This window comes from Schistocerca gregaria, chromosome 3 (genome assembly GCF_023897955.1).
Source record: "Schistocerca gregaria isolate iqSchGreg1 chromosome 3, iqSchGreg1.2, whole genome shotgun sequence".
Taxonomy (NCBI): domain Eukaryota; kingdom Metazoa; phylum Arthropoda; class Insecta; order Orthoptera; family Acrididae; genus Schistocerca; species Schistocerca gregaria.
Genome location: NC_064922.1, coordinates 582,302,034 through 582,320,149, shown reverse-complemented (window position 1 = coordinate 582,320,149; position 18,116 = coordinate 582,302,034). Strand labels below are relative to the sequence as shown.

The following is an 18,116-nucleotide window of genomic DNA, read 5'->3' as shown; positions in this document are numbered from 1 at the left end:
CTGTTTAACCATGGGAACCAGGGGCCAGTTTAGTCCATAGAAAAATTACACATATGTGATAAGGAAAGTTATATGGGAATCTAAAACAGCTTTCATTGATTGTGTTGCATAGCTTTGATAAATCAAAGAACTGACACAGTGTAACAGATGAAGCTGTTTCAGATGTTATAATATGTCATTTCTATATAATGTGGGAATGTTCATAGGAAAGGCAATGAAATGCTGTTGAACAAATGTAAAGATATAAAGATGCAGACCTCCTCCCATGAACCATGAATGTTGCCATTGTTGGGGAGGCTTGCGTGGCTCAGCCACAAACATAGCCATACCATAGGTGCAACCACAATGGAAGGGTATCTGCTGAGAGGCAAGACAAACATGTGGTTTCTGAAGAGGGGCAGCAGCTTTTTCTGTGGTTGCAGGAGCAACAATCTGGATGGTTGACTGATCTGGCCTTGTAACATTAACCAAAATGGAGTTGCTGTGCTGGTACTGCGAATGGCTGAAAGCACGGGGAAACCACAGCTGTAGTTTTCTCTGAGGGCATTTACTGTATGGTTAAATGATGATGGTGTCCTCTAGGGTAAAATATTTCAGAAATAAAATAGTTCCCCATTCAGATCACCCGGCTGGGACTCCTCAGAAAGATGTCGTTATCAGGAGAAAGAGAACTGGCAATCTAAGCATTGGAGTGTGGAATGTCAGACCTCTTAGTCGGGCAGGCAGATTAGAAAATTTAAAAAGGGAAATGTGTTGGTTAAAGCTTTATATAGTGGGAATTAGTGAAGTTCAGTGGCAGGAGGAACAAGACTTCTGGTCAGGTGAATACAGGGTTACAAATACAAAATCTAATAGGGGTAATGCAGGAGTAGGTTTAATAATGAATAAAAAAAATAGGAGTGCAGTATAGTGAACACATTATAGTAACCAAGATAGACATGAAGTTTATATGCCAACTAGCTCTGCAGATGATTAAGAGATTGAAGAAATGTATGATGTGATAAAAGAATTTATTCAGATACTGAAGGGAGACGAAAATTTAATTGTCATGGGGAACTAGAATTTAATGGTAGGAAAAGGAAGAGAAGGAAAAGTAGTGAGTGAATATGAAATGGAATATGAAAAGGAATGGAAGAGGAAGCCTCCAGGTAGAATTTTGTAAAGAGCATAACTTAATCATAGCTAAAACTTGGTCTAATAATCATGATAGACAGTTGTATACTTGGAAGAGGCCTGGAGACATTGGAAGGTTTCAGATAGATTATATAATAGCAATGCAGAGATTTAGGAACCAGGTTTTAAACTGTAAGACATTTCCAGGGGCAGATGTGGACTCTGACCACAATTTATTGGTTATGAACTGTAGAGTAAAACTGAAGAAAGTGCAAAAAATGGGAATTTAATGATATGGGACCTGGATGAACTGAAAAAAAACCAGAAGTTTAAGGAGTTACAGAGAGAGCATTATGGAATGAGTGACAAGAAGGGGGAACGACATACAGTACAAGAAGATTTGAAAGATAAAATAGTAAAGGCAGCAGAGGTTCAGGTACGTAAAAAGATTAGGGCTACCAGAAATCCTTGGGTAACAAGATACGCTGAATTTAATTGATAAAAGGAGATGATATAAAAATGCAATAAGTGAAGCAGGCGAAAAGGAATACAAACGTCTCAAAAATGAGATCGACAGGAAGTGCAAAATGGCTAAGCAGGGATGGCTGGAGGACAAATGTAAGGATGTAGAGGCATATATGATTAGGGGCAAGATAGATGCTGCTTACAGTAAAATTAGAGACCTTTGGAGAAAAGAGAACACCTGTATGAATATCAAGAACTCAGATGGAAAACCAGTTCTGAGCAAGGAAGGGAAAGCAGAAAGGTGGAAGGAGTATGTAGAGGGTCTATACAAGGGTGATGTACTTGAGGACATAGATGAAAATGAAATCAGAGATGTGACACTACATGAAGATTTGACAAAGTACTGAAAGATGTATGTCGAAACAAGGGCCTGGGAGCAGACAACATTCCATTAGAACTACTGATAGCCTTGGGAGAGCCAGCCATGACAAAACTCTACCATCTGCTGAGCAAGATGTATCAGACAGGCGAAATACCCTCAGACTTCAAGAAGAATATAGTAATTCTAATCCCAAAGACACCAGGTGTTGATAGGTGCAGAAATTACTCAAATTTCAGTTTAATAAGTCATTGCTGCAAAATACTAACACAATTTTTTTTAAGACGAATGGAAAAACTGGTAGAAGCCGACCTCGGAGAAGATCAGTTTGGATTCCGTAAAAATGTTGGAACACGTGAGGCAATACTGACCCTCCGACTTATCTTAGAAATTAGATTCTGGAAAGGCAAATATACATTTCTAACATTTGTAGACTTAGAGAAAGCTTTCGACAATAGTGACTGGAAAACTCTGAAGGAGCGAAAGGCTATATAAAATTTGCACAGAAATCCAATGGAAATTATGAGTCGAGGGGCATGAAAGGGAAGCAGTGGTTGGGAATGGAGTGAGACAGGGTCATAGCCTATCCCTGATGTTATTCAATCTTTATACTGAGCAAACAGTAAAGGAAATAAAAGAAAAATTTGGAGTAGGAATTAAAATCCATGGAGAAGAAATAAAAACTTTGATGTTTGCCGATGACATTGTAATTCTGTCAGAGACAGCAAAGGACTAGGAAGAGCAGCTGAATGGAATGGATAGTGTCTTGAAAGGAGGATGTAAGATGAACATCAACAAAAACATATAGAGGATAATGGAATTTAGTTGAATTACATCATGTGATGCTGAGGGAATTAGATTAGGAAAGTAGTAGATGAGTTTTGCTGTTTGGGGAGCAAAATAACTGATGATGGTCGAAGTAAAGAGGATATAAATGTAGGCTGGCAATGGCAAGGAAAGCATTCCTGAAGAAAAGAAATTTGTTAACATCGAGTATAGATTTAAGTGTCAGGAAGTCTTTTCTGAAAGTATCTGTACAGAGTATAGCCATGTATGGTAGTGAAACATCAACAATAAATAGTTTAGACAAGAAGAGAATAGAAGCTTCTGAAATGCAGTGCTATGGAAGAATGCTGAAGATTAGATGGGTAGATCACATAACTAATTAGGAGGTTGTTGTTGTTGTTGTCTTCAGTCCTGAGACTGGTTTGATGCAGCTCTCCATGCTACTCTATCCTGTGCAAGCTGCTTCATCTCCCAGTACCTACTGCAACCTACATCCTTCTGAATCTGCTTAGTGTACTCATCTCTCGGTCTCCCTCTACGATTTTTACCCTCCACGCTGCCCTCCAATGCTAAATTTGTGATCCCTTGATGCCTCAAAACATGTCCTACCAACCGATCCCTTCTTCTAGTCAAGTTGTGCCACAAACTTCTCTTCTCCCCAATCCTATTCAATACCTCCTCATTAGTTACGTGATCTATCCACCTTATCTTCAGTATTCTTCTGTAGCACCACATTTCGAAAGCTTCTATTCTCTTCTTGTCCAAACTAGTTATCGTCCATGTTTCACTTCCATACATGGCTACACTCCAAACAAATACTTTCAGAAACGACTTCCTGATACATAAATCTATATTCGATGTTAACAAATTTCTCTTCTTCAGAAACGCCTTCCTTGCCATTGCCAGTCTACATTTTATATCCTCTCTACTTCGACCATCATCAGTTATTTTACTTCCTAAATAGCAAAACTCCTTTACTACTTTAAGTGCCTCTGGAATGGAAATGGGGAGAAGAGAAATTGTCTCACAGTTCTTTTAATTTAATGGTAAGAAAATGAGTACACTCAATAATGACAAATCATTCCCATACTGACAGAAGTAGGTCTAAAGTTGTTCTATTGGTTTAGGCAGTTTATATTAGCTGCATATGTAGCATATTAAAAATCACACAGTTCAATACTTACATTGATGATGCAAGAACAGGTGAATTTCTAGGATAAACATTGGGATACACCATAACAATTCTGTATCGTTAAAATCACTCCTATATGTTGATGGCCTGATTCTTTTCAAGAGAAGACAATTTACAAAAAGCAATTTATGAACTGAATAAAACATGTACAGAATATAATATGAATGTATTCTCTAATAAATTTAAGTTCATGGCAGTTTATAGACATGATTCAGTGAGAATTAAAATTGTAGTTAATGAAAAAATAGTAAAAGAGGTAGAATATTTTAATTATCTTAGATGTAAAATATCATATGAATATGAAGGAAGATACACGGATTAAGTTGAATAGATCTGAAAATATCTGTGGAACAGTTAACAGAACTTTAAAGCATAAAACATAGGATGAAAAATGACTGAAATTTTATAAAACATTCACACTGCCAACCCTATTACAGTAGAACATCGATTATCCAAAGAAGTCCATCCCCCTTCCCAGCAGCACCACACCAACACCCAAAATAGCAGCCATTTGCACTTGTGTCAACTTTGGCACACGATGGAAACTTGTGATATAAAACACCTAAACTTAAATGTGTTGTTCTTTCTATGAGAAAGAAATATGAGACTAATAAATGTTTCGAGGAAGATGGATCTACAACCATGTTATCTAATGAGTATAAGGTTAGTGAGTTGAGAGTTGTGGATATAAAAAGCAAAAAATGTGCATCACAAATTTTATATCTAAACTTGATTCTACTGATGGATTGACAAGTTGTAAAACTATGAAGCTTGTCATGTAAACATATCTAGATGATGATGCTTACAAGTGGTCTACACAAAAAAAGATCATAATGAGAACCTATCTCTGGACACATTCTGTTTGAAAAGGCAAATCAATTTAATGAAAATCTTGGAGTGTCATTGAAGTTTAAAGCAAACACGAGCTGGTTCAAATGTCAAAGTCAAGACATGGCACTTGTGAGCTGCAAATGGAGAAAAACCATCTGCTAATTCTTTCAAAATCTAACTAAGGGATGTATTGATGGAAGAAGATTATGCTCTCGAAAATGTTTACAGTGTTGATAAACTGGGCTCAAATGGAAATCTTTGCCAATAAACTCTTGGTTCATGTTGTGAATTAGCAGCACCATGTCCTAAAACTATGTTAAAATGAATTGTTACAGAATCTCCCACTGTTGAGTAGAATTACTTAAACTATAGACAGTCTGTTACAGTAACTTTAAGAAATTTCTTTTAAAAATATGCATAACAGGATAATAATGAGATCCTCTGTCATAGTTCAAGAATTGTCATCTTGCATGCTAAGAATGTAATTACAGTACAGTAGACTCTTGACTATCTGGCCTAATGTAGTGGAAGGTCTAGCAGGATACCAAACAAACCAGGTAGGTTGGAGTACTATAAATCCTCTCTTCCAACCTCAAACTTACCATCAAAATGCCCTTTCTTTATACAAAAACTTGATTTTTAAATTATTTTTTACTTATTTCAAATACATGTTAATTATAATTGCGTTGTTATGTAAGTTCTGCACCCTTCAAAAATTCTACATCTACATCTACATCTACATCCATACTCCGCAAGCCACCCAGTGTTGTGTGGCAGAGTGTACCTTGAGTACCTCTTTCGTTTCTCCCCTCTATTCCAGTCTCATATTGTTCGTGGAAAGACAGATTGTTGGTATGCCTGTGTGTGGGCTCTAATCTCTCTGATTTTATCCTCATGGTCTCTTCACAAGATATACGTAGGAGGGAGCAATATACTGCTTGACTCCTCGATGAAGATATGTTCTCGAAATTTCAACAAAAGCCCGTACCAAGCTACTGAGCATCTCTCTTGTACAGCCTTCCAATGTAGTTTATCTATCATCTCCATAATGATTTTGCGATTACCAAATGATCCTGTAACAAAGTGCTGATTTCAGACGTGAAAAACCATTGTGAAAGTTTCAGGTTTGAGGCACTGAAAAAGTCTTTGTCAGACAACTGTTTCTCTCCCTTGGCCCTCTTTCACACTGCAATATCCTTCCACTTTCGCAAACAGATGATATCAGCTGTCATTGCTTCCATCTGCTCACTGATGTACTGCAGTGCTGCCTCAATCATCTTGAACCCTTCCAAACGTTGAATAAGATTTCTTCTTTCATTAAGTCTGCCTCATCCTATTATGTTAGTTCCCCCTGCCTCACTATTTCCGCAATATATTTATCAATTAGTTCATCAACTAGATCATTTGCCATCCATTCTGTGATTTCTTCTGCATTGACATCCTCAGGGGCTGATACATTTTTGAGTGATAGACAGTATCACCATTTCCATCTCTGACTTGAGTTTCACACACGGATTCAAAGTTAAAATGTCCATCCTCATGGCCTAAAAAATTTTTTGAAGACTTTAAAAGTGATATGTTCAGGATTTCTTCCCAGCTTCAACCAACCATCTTGTGACATCTACCAAGCCATTCCTCTGCAGAATGGTTACACAGTTTTCATTATCATCAATATCTGATCTTAATGAACTAAGAAGTTGGTAGTGATACTACACACTACTTCTTTAGCATTTCAAGGATGCCCTGGTTAATCGGCTTACAAAGAGCAGTCACATTTTTCAGTAAAATAATGTTTAAATTTCTGCGACTACGAGTTCACCACTGCAGAATGTGAAGGCACATCATCAAGAAGCAGCAGAGCTTTCCTCCAACAAATTGTTATCTTTCAAATATTTCTCTACAGCCGGTGGAATGAGGCTTTAAAGATTTTTGAATTGATCCATGCTTTCTTTTGATGGTTGTAGTATAGGAGCAGTGATTCCTGATTTTTCCGGTTCTCAAAAGCTCTAGGTTTTCATGATTTCCCTATTGATGTAAGTCAAAGCTTCTGGCTGCCATTTGCATTACTGCAAGACAATATGGTACGTCATTCCTGACTTTCTTTTGTATCCGAGTGCCCATTTTCAAGCAAGCTTTTTCGTAGGAAGCACCATGTAGTTTAAACCACTCTCACGTAATTGTACAACTCTTCACCAGAAACTTCCTCCTCATCAATTAACTTCAAAAGATAGTCTTTCAACAATGGCACAGCCAGTTTGTCACTAGATACAGCCTCTCCACTAATGGTAATCTGGTGAATATTGAATGTTCTTTTCCACTGATCCAACCACCATACAGTGACAGTAAATTCTGAATCCTGCCACTGAAATTGCAATGCTTTTCCTGCAATATTGGCCCCATAAGGGGCAAATGTTTCCCTCTTATATGTTCGTCATGCCCCCTAACAGGGCAAACCTTTTGCCCTTATATGTTCATGTCACAAAAATAAAAGTTCCTTAATTTCTTTATGCTTACCTTTCAACATTGTCTTCATTACTTTTATTTTACTTCCATTAGCTTGGTAAGCCAACTACTTTTCTATTTCTTCCAGTCTCCAAATGTATTTTGTCTTCCCCCTGACTTCCAAGTAACAGTTTTTGCTGCTAGCCCAAGAAACAGTCACATTACAACACGCAGCTTCATATCTATAGTCAGAACAAGTTTCTTTCACCCATTTTGGAGTCTTCGGTTAAAACATAAAGAACTAAACAAAACAATAATTTAACAATGCATGCACTCTGATGTCTGATATGTAACTGAAGAAACAAAGAACACACAGTTTCCAACAGAGCTGCTTTCTACATGTGTCCATTGTTGTTTTGAATGCTGGAAGAGGTCTCATACTATAGTTTATTGAAGAGTGGTTCTGGTAATTTATCCAATATTAACAATATGGAATGGATTTTATTACTGCAATTCCAGATGTGATAGGAGCACAAAAGACGCACAAAACATTTTGAAAGGTCACGCAGCATTGTAGCCAGTGCCACATGCTAAAGCTTTGAAAAGTACAGTATGCACAATAAATAAATCCTCATTTTATCATGGACATGTATTATTGCAGTATTGATTAAGTTGGCCAGATAGTACGACAACTAAATAGTCATGAGCTGATACTTGAGTGCGTACTGCAGAAGATGAACTAAAGAGCGTAATAAAACTGTAAAAGCAGAATGTAACTACTAATCAATGTAACATTTTAAACATACATTTATACTGAATGCAGACTATCCATTAACATATTTACCATAGATAAGATGTTTATTGAAGGACATGTGAGATTTACAGGTATGCAGCATTTGTTCGATATTCCATTTGGAAGGTTGTTGTAGATTCACAGTCAGCAAGTGCATTTGTGTTGCTGGAAGAATAAGGAAACTGGAACAAAAAAAGACATTGTAAGACTTTGCACAAAATAAACAATCAATATTTTTCTATTGTTTACAGCATTTTCCGGTGCTACAGGAAGAAATCAGTCATATGACAAATAAATACACAAGAATAGTCCATATTCAGAAGCTCATTAAAATCATTTTCCCTATAGTACATGGGGACAACTATCACCATCAATCACCACAAAATACAGCATAGCACATTGATTGCAGAAGCCTCAGTTCATGTTTTTCATTGTCTGAAAATTCCTGGGAAGGTTCAGGGAGTAATTGAGTGTAAATTTTGTGTTTTGTTATCATCAACTTTAATTCAAAGTGTTGTTGACATTTTGAAACTACTGAAGGATCTTTTTAGAGCTTCAGTATTCTCAATGACAAGCTGGATATTGACACTGTCACTATAATATTGAATGTTGCATGTATGTGCTCTTCATCTCACATGTGTACTCTTCATCTCAATATATGCTACAGGTTCTGCTTTCATGAAAGCTAGATCTAGTCTGTTGATTGAGAATGTGGTAGGTGTTCTGTACATATAAAACTGAAAACTTTTTTCAGAACAAGTAATCTTACTTACTTGACTGTCATGACTGCAGTGTCTGTTGAATGATACTATGAAAAATGAAAACTTGTTGAAATTACTAGAGGTCATGATGTACCATTTGACGCAACAGCTGAATAAAGTCTTATGCACTGAATGAACTGTTTAGGACATCAGAGAAAAATTAGCCAGGCAAATGTTGTGTTTGTCCATTGACAGTACAGTTGTCATTGCGCTGAGGTTGAGTCTTATTCAATGATGAAAATTGTGCAGGTAGGAGCAGAACATGGTGGTATATCTGCTTCCAGTGGCAAGTATTACATAGTCAAAAGAAGCTTTTGCAGTCTTTCTCTTTACCACATAACAGTAGCTTTTGGGATTTTGGGATTTTTGAGACAAAGAAATGGCCTTTAGTCAATATTCTGGGGTAATTAATGAATATACGGGGTGTCTCTCCTATTTTTCTCTAGTGTTTCTGCAGATATTTTCAGTTTTGTTTTTGCAACATCTACCTGGTGTCAGCCCAAACAAATCCTCCTCATCATGTATTTCATCAATGCCCAATGCCAATAGAAATTGTTGGTTTGTTACATACTGTAACCAAAATGATTTTTAAATAGAGTGTTCCTGGAATAGTCTATTGTGTTACTCATTCTATCAATATGTATTACAGAAACAGTAAAACACAAGGAATAAACCAGCACTCAAGCAACAACTGAGCAGTGCGCTGCTGCGAGGTGGTAGCAGTCAGCACGGGCCAGCTTGTTGCTGTTGCTGCTGGAGTACTTATGCTTTACTGTCCCTGTTAATACAAATGCTAAACTGAATATCACACTAGACTAAACAAGGAGTGATCAGTTGAATGGGTGTGTAAAATTCCACTTTTTTTAATCATTTTGTTTGTAACAGGAAACAAACCAACACTTTCCATTGATGCTGTGCATTGCATGAAAGATGAAATGAGCAGTATTTGTTTGGCTGACTCCACCTACACAGTGCGAAAACAGTGTTGCCAATATCTACTGAAACACCAGAGAAAATGTACCTGACAACTCTTAGGAGAGACGCCCTGTGTAACTAACATCATAATACTGGCATGAGTTAATATGTGGAAGTTTGACACACCGCAGTTGCACACTTAATGTAAGATGTATCATGTAAGATGTATCATGTAAGATGTATCATTTCAAAAAGGCATAATTTAGAAAATATTAGAGGTAGAGCATTTCTGTACTAAGTTTAGCAACTCTCAAACTGTTTTTCTGTTATGCTAGAATTTCAATGCGTCAGAGTCTTATTGATGAACATTTGTTATTTTTTAAGTACCTCTCTTCCAATTATATTCCTTGTTATCTTCATTATTAAACTACTTCACATACTTGTAATAATTATCCACAGAATTAGATGACACTGAATATATGTATTACATCTCTGTGGATATATCAGAGCAACTTTTAATACTGAGACAAGCTAAAAGCTTTTCTGTACAAGTTTTGACAATGACATTGTCACATGTAGTTTTCATTGGCAGTCTACGACATCTCTTATTCTGAGGTGCTCCTTACAACATCCATGCAGAGCTGAAAGCTTTGTGCCATATTCATTGTGATACAAAGGAATAAAACATTATAAACTGTCACCCAATTTTGTCATTTAATAGATTAACAAAATCCATTATAAAATACACTAACTTATATGCCATGTAATCTTAAATCGTGATTTGTTTTTGGAAAAATACCATTATTTATTTAGATAATAATCTTAATGTAAACTTGTTATGTGACTGACATCATCAAATTATAGCAAGCTTCTCATACTGGAAGATTTAATATTTCTGGTGGAGTCTCCTATCTGAGGAATTTCCAACCAGAAACCGGCCAATTCCTGTAGCAGCAAATAAATATCACTTAACTGCACATTAAATAAGTGCCCTCCAGCAGGTGAAGAAAGGGTTCTTCCTTGCACCGAGGGTAAAGGGTACGAAAACAACATTAAATATTGGCTGACTCCTCATAAGTACCCACTCCTTCATACTACAGTAATCTATGCCACATAAGTGCTCGCCCCTTAAAGAGAAAAAGAAAATTGTTACTTGACTTCCATATTAATGTTATGATTCCTCATGAATCTTAACAGTATTCATTAACCATACACCCTAGTTTGCATTACTTAACCTCCATATTAATGTTACGATTCTTCAGAAATCTTGACATTATTCGGTCCATCATAATACACCTTAGTAGGTGCTGCACTCTAGCAAGGGCACAGAGATCTCTAGACCAACATACAAAATTTATAAAAATTAAATATCATTTCATATATAGCTAAACTTCCTTCCCCTTCATGTACTAGCAGTTACTTACTCATATTCTTCCCACTATAATTATCTAATTACTTCTCAATCCCTTACAGTTAATAAGACAAATGTATTGTTATCTATGAAGCTTCCAAAAATAAACACAGTCTTAAATCTTTGTGAAGCCAAACATTTTATCCCCCCCCTCATAGTCTGAAGACCCTGGAGATAATTCAATATACTAAATTTTGAAATAGCATATTAGTCAACTGGTAAAGCTTTTCATAATACCTGTCACATTCTATCTGCATTAAATTCAATAACACTTCTTGTCAGTGTTGGTGTATCATGTTCTGTAATAATTCTAGTCTCTTTACGAATTTATGCTACAAAAATATATGCCAGTGAGAGTGTCTTCCACTCTCCTCAGCCTGAGGCAGTGTACCAGTATGCTGACACATACTAAATCTTATGAATGCTTTCTTCATGATATTAATCAAACTTAAAGTAATAATGCTTCTGTATGTGGAGCTCATACATCTTTTGTCCAAAATACAAATTCTTCAACCGTATACTCAATTCATGTTTGATATAGTCAAAGTTGAAGTAACTATGCATAGGTGGATCCTTTATCCTTAAAGTTATGAAATGAGGTTCCAACTTCAATTTGTATAGCAGTAATATGAGCTATTGGAAATAGCACCATGCAGTAAATCTTCAGTCAGAACTTCTTAGTAATGAAAGAGCTTAGTAACCTTCCAGAAGTTATAACAGTCAATAAGGTACTGGTAACAATGTACAAAGAGATACAGTTAGTAATAACTGAAGATAGCAAATCCTTACTAGCAGCAAATGCTACTAAAAGCTCTGTACAAACAGTAGCTGAAAATTTCTTAGTGGTAGCTGAAGATCGCATGTTCTCATTAGTAACAGATGACAGATGGTAACAATTTGTCAGTAGCACCTGAGTCTGTCAATGTATAAGTACTAATAGGAGAGAGTGGTTTGTTACCTATTAAATGTTGAGTCACTTCACTATCATCAGAGGATTCCCCATAACCTGTAATTCGTCTAATGCTTGCATGTCATTTCTGATTATTGTAATAGTTTTCACATTCTTAATTATCACCTGTTCTAAATTATCTAATGTTTCTCATAACTTTGTTTCTAACATGTTCTTCATCCACTGTACTATCTTGCGCTGAACTAAAAGCAACAACTTGTTCAATACTGCCATCTACTGTTTCTTCCACTAAATTTAAACGATCATTGCACTCTCATATTAATCATCTATATTAGTTATTTCTTCCCTTTTCTCTAGTAATTCATTACATAGAGCAGACTACTGTTAAACCTTAATAACACGGTTTCACTATTATGTGGCTCATCTGTATCTCCTTCTGGGAACCGAGCCACACCCTATAAGTGTTGTGGTTTCCATCTTGCCATTGTGAAATACCTATGTTGAATGTTCCTTATCTTGTCTCTTATTTTTCCATTGGTATCCTGTCTTATTATATCTGTGATAATGTTTTGCTTTTTCTATAACCTGGTGACTTTCCCCCTTTATTTCATTTGACCTTTTATTACTTGAGCTATTGCTGTTTTGTCATTTGTCACATAATTTATCAAGTGTATCAATCTGTTCCAAATTCTCTAATAATGTTGATACCTTTTCCCAATCTTTACCAAAGGGTTTATCCTTTACCCTCCATGGCAAGCTACTAATAAGCACTGGCCACACTGTGGCCAAGCGGTTCTAGACGCTTCAATCCGGAACCACGCTGCTGTTACGGCCGCAGGGTCGAATCCTACCTTGGGCATGGATGTGTGTGACGTCCTTAGGTTAGTTAGGTTTAAGTAGTTCTAAGTCTAGGGGACTGATGAACTCAGATGTTAAGTCCCATAGTGCTTAGAGCCATTTGAACCATTTACTAATAAGCACATCTAATAAATGGCCTTCTGTAATAGGTTCATTCAAATATTTTGCTTTATTCAATTGGCATTCAACAAAAGCTCTATATCCTTTCTAACTACTATTGTATGGTTCTGAGCTAAATAATTCTAAGAATATATTTATTTTGTACACCTTCACTCCAATCTTTGGATTTAGAAACTGTCTCAGAATCTTCCAGCTGTAACATACCTCATTGTGTTGTATCTCTCCTACGTAGCTTACAACAAAATGGATTTTTTTTATGTCACTCCAGATCTCGAGTAACATACCTTTCAATGCTTTCAGAAATAATACTTCTCTTTATGTAGCAAACATTGGAAATCCATGGATTAACCCTTTATGGGATACAGCACATAGGTAATTGCAACCTTTGTCTTGTAATTTAAATTTGGCTGTTATTATCTTGCACTTTCCAAGTTTAGATGATTATTTATTAGTGATACCTATGTAGTAGACCTTTTATTCCTTTTAATGACAATTATGAAAGGGGCAGATTGCTACTCACTATACAGAGGTGATGAGTAGCAGACAGGCACAACAAAAAAAACTACTAAACACGTCCAACAGACAGCCTTCTTCTGAATTAGAAACCATACATATAGTGTTTCTGTTGCACCTGTCTGCGACCAACATCTCCGCTATATGAAATTGTCTACTTTAAGAGCTACGACTCGTACATCTTCGTTACTGTGAAACATATATCTTCTACTAAACAACTACTCATAGCACTTTAAGGTATGCATTTTAAAGATCAGATTTACTAGATAATTTTTCATGTTTTGGTCCTTACTGCCTGCACCCAAAATACGCAAAACAAAGAGCTTGTAATAGAAGACTATTTTTCACAGTACTGAAGATGAATAAGTGCTCATAGTGCATTTTAGAGCTCATGTTTACAAGAATTTTTTGCTTCAAATGATTGTTCCCATCACATCCATGAATACTGACCATTCCTCCTGAGCCACCTTGAAGATGTAGAAATTCTGTATTGTGGTGAAGTATTTCTTCCATGACAATATGTTTTGTAATCTCATTCCTTACACAGGATTCAAACACAACTGTAGAGATTTGTAACTGTTAGAGCTCTGAGACCTTTAAAGGGAATGTCAGGGTATCAAAGGACAAGTACCCTTCATCAGAAAATTTCCAGGACAGGTTTTTTCTTAGCTTCTATCGATGTAGTCTCCTTGGCTATTTGTACGCAATTGCCAATGTTTCTGGAGGTCTTGGAAGCAAAGCAGAGTATTTTCAGCTGTGATGGTTGTAAGCTCATTTGCCACAGCCCATTGGATGTCTGCAAAATCCTGATGAAGGTTCCCTTCCAGCCAGCTTCTCACTCACACAAACAAAAAAGAATCAGAAGGTGAGAGTTTGGGTGAAATGATACTGTGGGATGGAATAAGAGGATGTCTGGCCAGATATTCAGTAAGAAATAAAGTGGTATGAGGTTTTGCATTGTCATGCAGTATGAACCAGTCCTGAGAATGCCATAAATCGGGGTGGCGACACTGAATTGCTCGTTGCAAACATTTCAAGATTTCATTGTAAAAAGTTTGGTTTGCTGTTTTACCTAGAGAAAACATACTCATGGTGGTCTAATACTTTGCCATCAAAGAATGCGATCAACATTGTCTTTGTTCCCAAAGGCAATCGTTTGACTTTTTTCGAGGCCGCTGTCCCACGACTCCACCATTCAGCACTCTGATGCTTCACGTGAGGGTCATACCAGTAGCACCGACTTTCATCCCCAGCAATAATCTTTGACAGAAATGTAGGATTACATCTCACTCTATCCAGTAGTTCTTCAGAAATTCTTCAACCTTCTATTTTTTGTTCATCTGTTAGTGTATGAGGGACAAGTTTTGCATTAAGTTTAAGTTTCCCTAAATCTTCGTGTCAAATCTTATGAGACACATCAGAATTCAAATTAAATCCTTCTGAAATCATACACATGTTACATGGCAGTCTTCTAGCAATAACTGCCTTACATGGTAAACATTTGCATCAGTATGTGCTGTAGACATGCGACTAGCTCTGGGATTGTTTTGCACTGAATCTCCACCTTCTGTGCCACTCAAAAACATGACTTCTTGAAAGTGTCTTGCCTGCATATACTTGCTTAATCATGGTCCTTGTTTCACTAGGGGTTTTCCTGAGCTGAACACAGAACTTGATGTTCACTCTTCACTCACAATCAGCACCCATTATGTCACCGTAACTAATGCGCAAAGAACCCAAATGGTGTGTTGGTAAGCACTGCCCTGCCATCTAGTGAGTTTGCAAAGAAACATAGCCAAGATCATTTCAAGGACCTGCACATATGAGGTAACATAAACACATTTGTTCCTCTTTACTATTGCAAAATCAAAATTTAAAAAAAAAAAATTCGGTCCTGGAACTTTCCCAGTAAAGGAAGTTGTTCACAGTATATGAGCTGTTTAAAAATATGGATTTTTAATGAGTTATTAAGATAAGTAGAAAGTACCCATATTGGCAACCTTTGAAATATATCACAGGAAGATAATAACTGCTTACAGGAACTTTGTTTCTGTGAGATCTTTTTGTGGATAAGCTAAAAATGCCCTTCACAGTTAATCTTGGAATCAATATGAATTTAAGTTTGATATTTGTAGTTCATATTTCATTACAGCAGTTCATTGTTGCTAATTAATTCAAGAGAAAGTCAGATGTTTCCAGCAATATCTTAAGCAGAATTGAAATATTGTTATGCACAGAAAATTTAAGTTTTATAATCATTTAACAGATGAAATACAAAGTTACATAGTAGGGCAGATTATTCATAGCAACGCTTAAGGAGAACCCAAAGATACAGCTCGGCAGTCATCAGTAAAATTTTTAGTAAGAAACAATATACATTTCTGACTGACACAAGCTCCCAATCTTCAATTCTCAGAGCTTTTTAACTGTCATGTTTCCAATGTATGAGTTTACAAATTTCTTCTTTATTTCCAGGCCAATGTTTGATGCTGCCTGATTTCATACATTCAAGAGAGCTGCTTTCTTTTGGATAATCCTAACTTTTTAAATAGTATTCCTGTCATTACCATTTGCAATATTTGTGTGTAATGTTTAGTTTTCCTCTTTAATGAAATCAGTTGGTTAGACAAAATATTGTAAATTATTCATGTGCTCTTATAATTCATTCTTGCTACCACAAAATTTCGATACCATTGCTCCACTTCACATTGTCATAGGTGTTCGAGATATTAAGATGTTTTTTCTTATTTCTTATACAGCATCAGCATAGCTTCTTGAGTACCTTCACATTTTCCAAAGACACAGCTATTGTTGTTCAGTCCCACTGGCATTTCTCTTTAAAATTTCTTATTATACACGATAGTTAACATGCATGTATCATTAAAGTGAATATGCAAATGCTTCCATGTCTCTGCTTGGACATGTTTTGGAAGTGTAAGTGTAGTATTATTTTTGAAACATAATGTCAATTATTGAAAACCATACTGAACAATGTTCTGATCCCATTATTTTAATAGATTCAGTAGCTCTCAGGGTGTTTTATAGGTATCTTTGTCACTGAAACTTTTGATACGTCACAACTTTCTCAAATTCAAACAAACTGAAACACATGATCATGTAATTATTAAGATGTTTGCTAATTTTTGTTTAATCTACTTCTTTGCAATGTCACTTCATTCTAGAATCATTTTCACAGTTATCCATTCTCTACTGAGTTAATTGATGTTCTTGCCTCCCAGGACTTTATCAACTGATCAACATGTCAACTCATAAGAAGCAGCACTAAAATGTACAACTGCATGACCAAGAAAAGTTTGACTGGTATGACCAGTGGTAATGTCTATCTGACAAATAACACAAAGGAATCTGTAAAAAATGCAATGTGATCATCACAAGCAGTATTGTTAAGCATCCAATGAAATTCTGATCAAATTCCAGGTCTCCAGTAAACATATGAGCAGTTTTTCTGGGCAAAGACAGCATAAAAATAAACTGTGAAGTGAGTTACTGCTCTGGTGATGATTACACACAATCCATCAAGAGGCTCTGTCCATCACAAGCGACTGTATTGCAACGAGTAGTGCAAATACACAAGAATACCTCCACCAGATCTGGCACAGTCTGAAATGCCCAACCAAAACTCCCAGTCCCTCACTCCTAGTATCCAATCAGTATGGCCTCAATCTGGTAGTTCTATGTCTGCTTTGACATGCTGAAAGTGTGTTGTGGTGGCAGTTACTGATAAAATGGTGTCCAGTTTGCTGCCCTTCTGGATGAAAGGTGATTCTAAGAAAAGAGGAGGGAATAGTCATGTAGGTGCAATGGTGGTGGTTGTGATAGTTGTAGGATGCAAAATGGTAGGTACTGTCCAACAGTGGTGCTGTATCTGTTTGGTTAATACAAGCTGGTAAGTGCAGGGGCGGCAGTGTTGCTGGTGACTGCATTAGGAAGAGTGCATTAGGTGGAAGGGCATTTGGGACCAAATGGCTATCAGTGGATCAGTGGAGTTTGTCTACAGCTTGATTATGACTGGCAAATCTGAGTTTGCATCCTCTGGCCTGCAAGAACAAAGATAAGCATTTTTGCTACAACTATTGTGTCAATAGTAAGAAACTACAAAGCTGTGGTTACCCTTGTGGTTAATCATAACTACCAGTGATCATTCTGAATGACATCTAAAGGCACATACTCAGACTGGAGCACTATCCTCCTTTTTGGCTGGTCAGGCGAAGACAGTGACTGACAACAAAACTGCATAAGGCAGAATCATAGTCTTTGATCTACAATGCCCAATATGTGCTCAAGCAGAATGTTAGCCATGCTTGAGTACACGTTTTACCCAATGGCTTTCCCATCCCATTCTTTGAAAGTCTTGTACAGCTAATACTTGATTTTTTTGTCCACTTCCCACAGACAGTATTTTCAGTATCCCTATTGCGTCCCACCAATATATGGAAAGCTGGAACAAACTCTTCATGTGGGTTACCCCCTGCGGCTGTGTGGAGGAGGCCCTAAATGTTAACTTATAAGGTCTGTTGGATAAGGAAAAAAATAATACCCTTGTTCTGCACTGAACAAGATTTACTATCAGTTATTGAAAGATGACTGAGTAGTGACATAATATTTG

The 18,116-nt window shown here is 36.6% G+C and overlaps 1 protein-coding gene across 1 annotated transcript in view; it reads right to left on the bottom strand.

The window, feature by feature from the left end:
• The window catches only part of LOC126354571 (uncharacterized), a 51,613-nt gene that overhangs the window by 26,453 nt on the left and 7,044 nt on the right, over nucleotides 1–18,116 (bottom strand). The window contains exon 2 of the mRNA XM_050004316.1: nucleotides 8,053–8,183. Within this exon, the coding sequence (XP_049860273.1) occupies nucleotides 8,146–8,183 (38 nt within the window). The 3' untranslated portion in view covers nucleotides 8,053–8,145. The remainder of the gene's footprint in view (nucleotides 1–8,052; nucleotides 8,184–18,116) is intronic.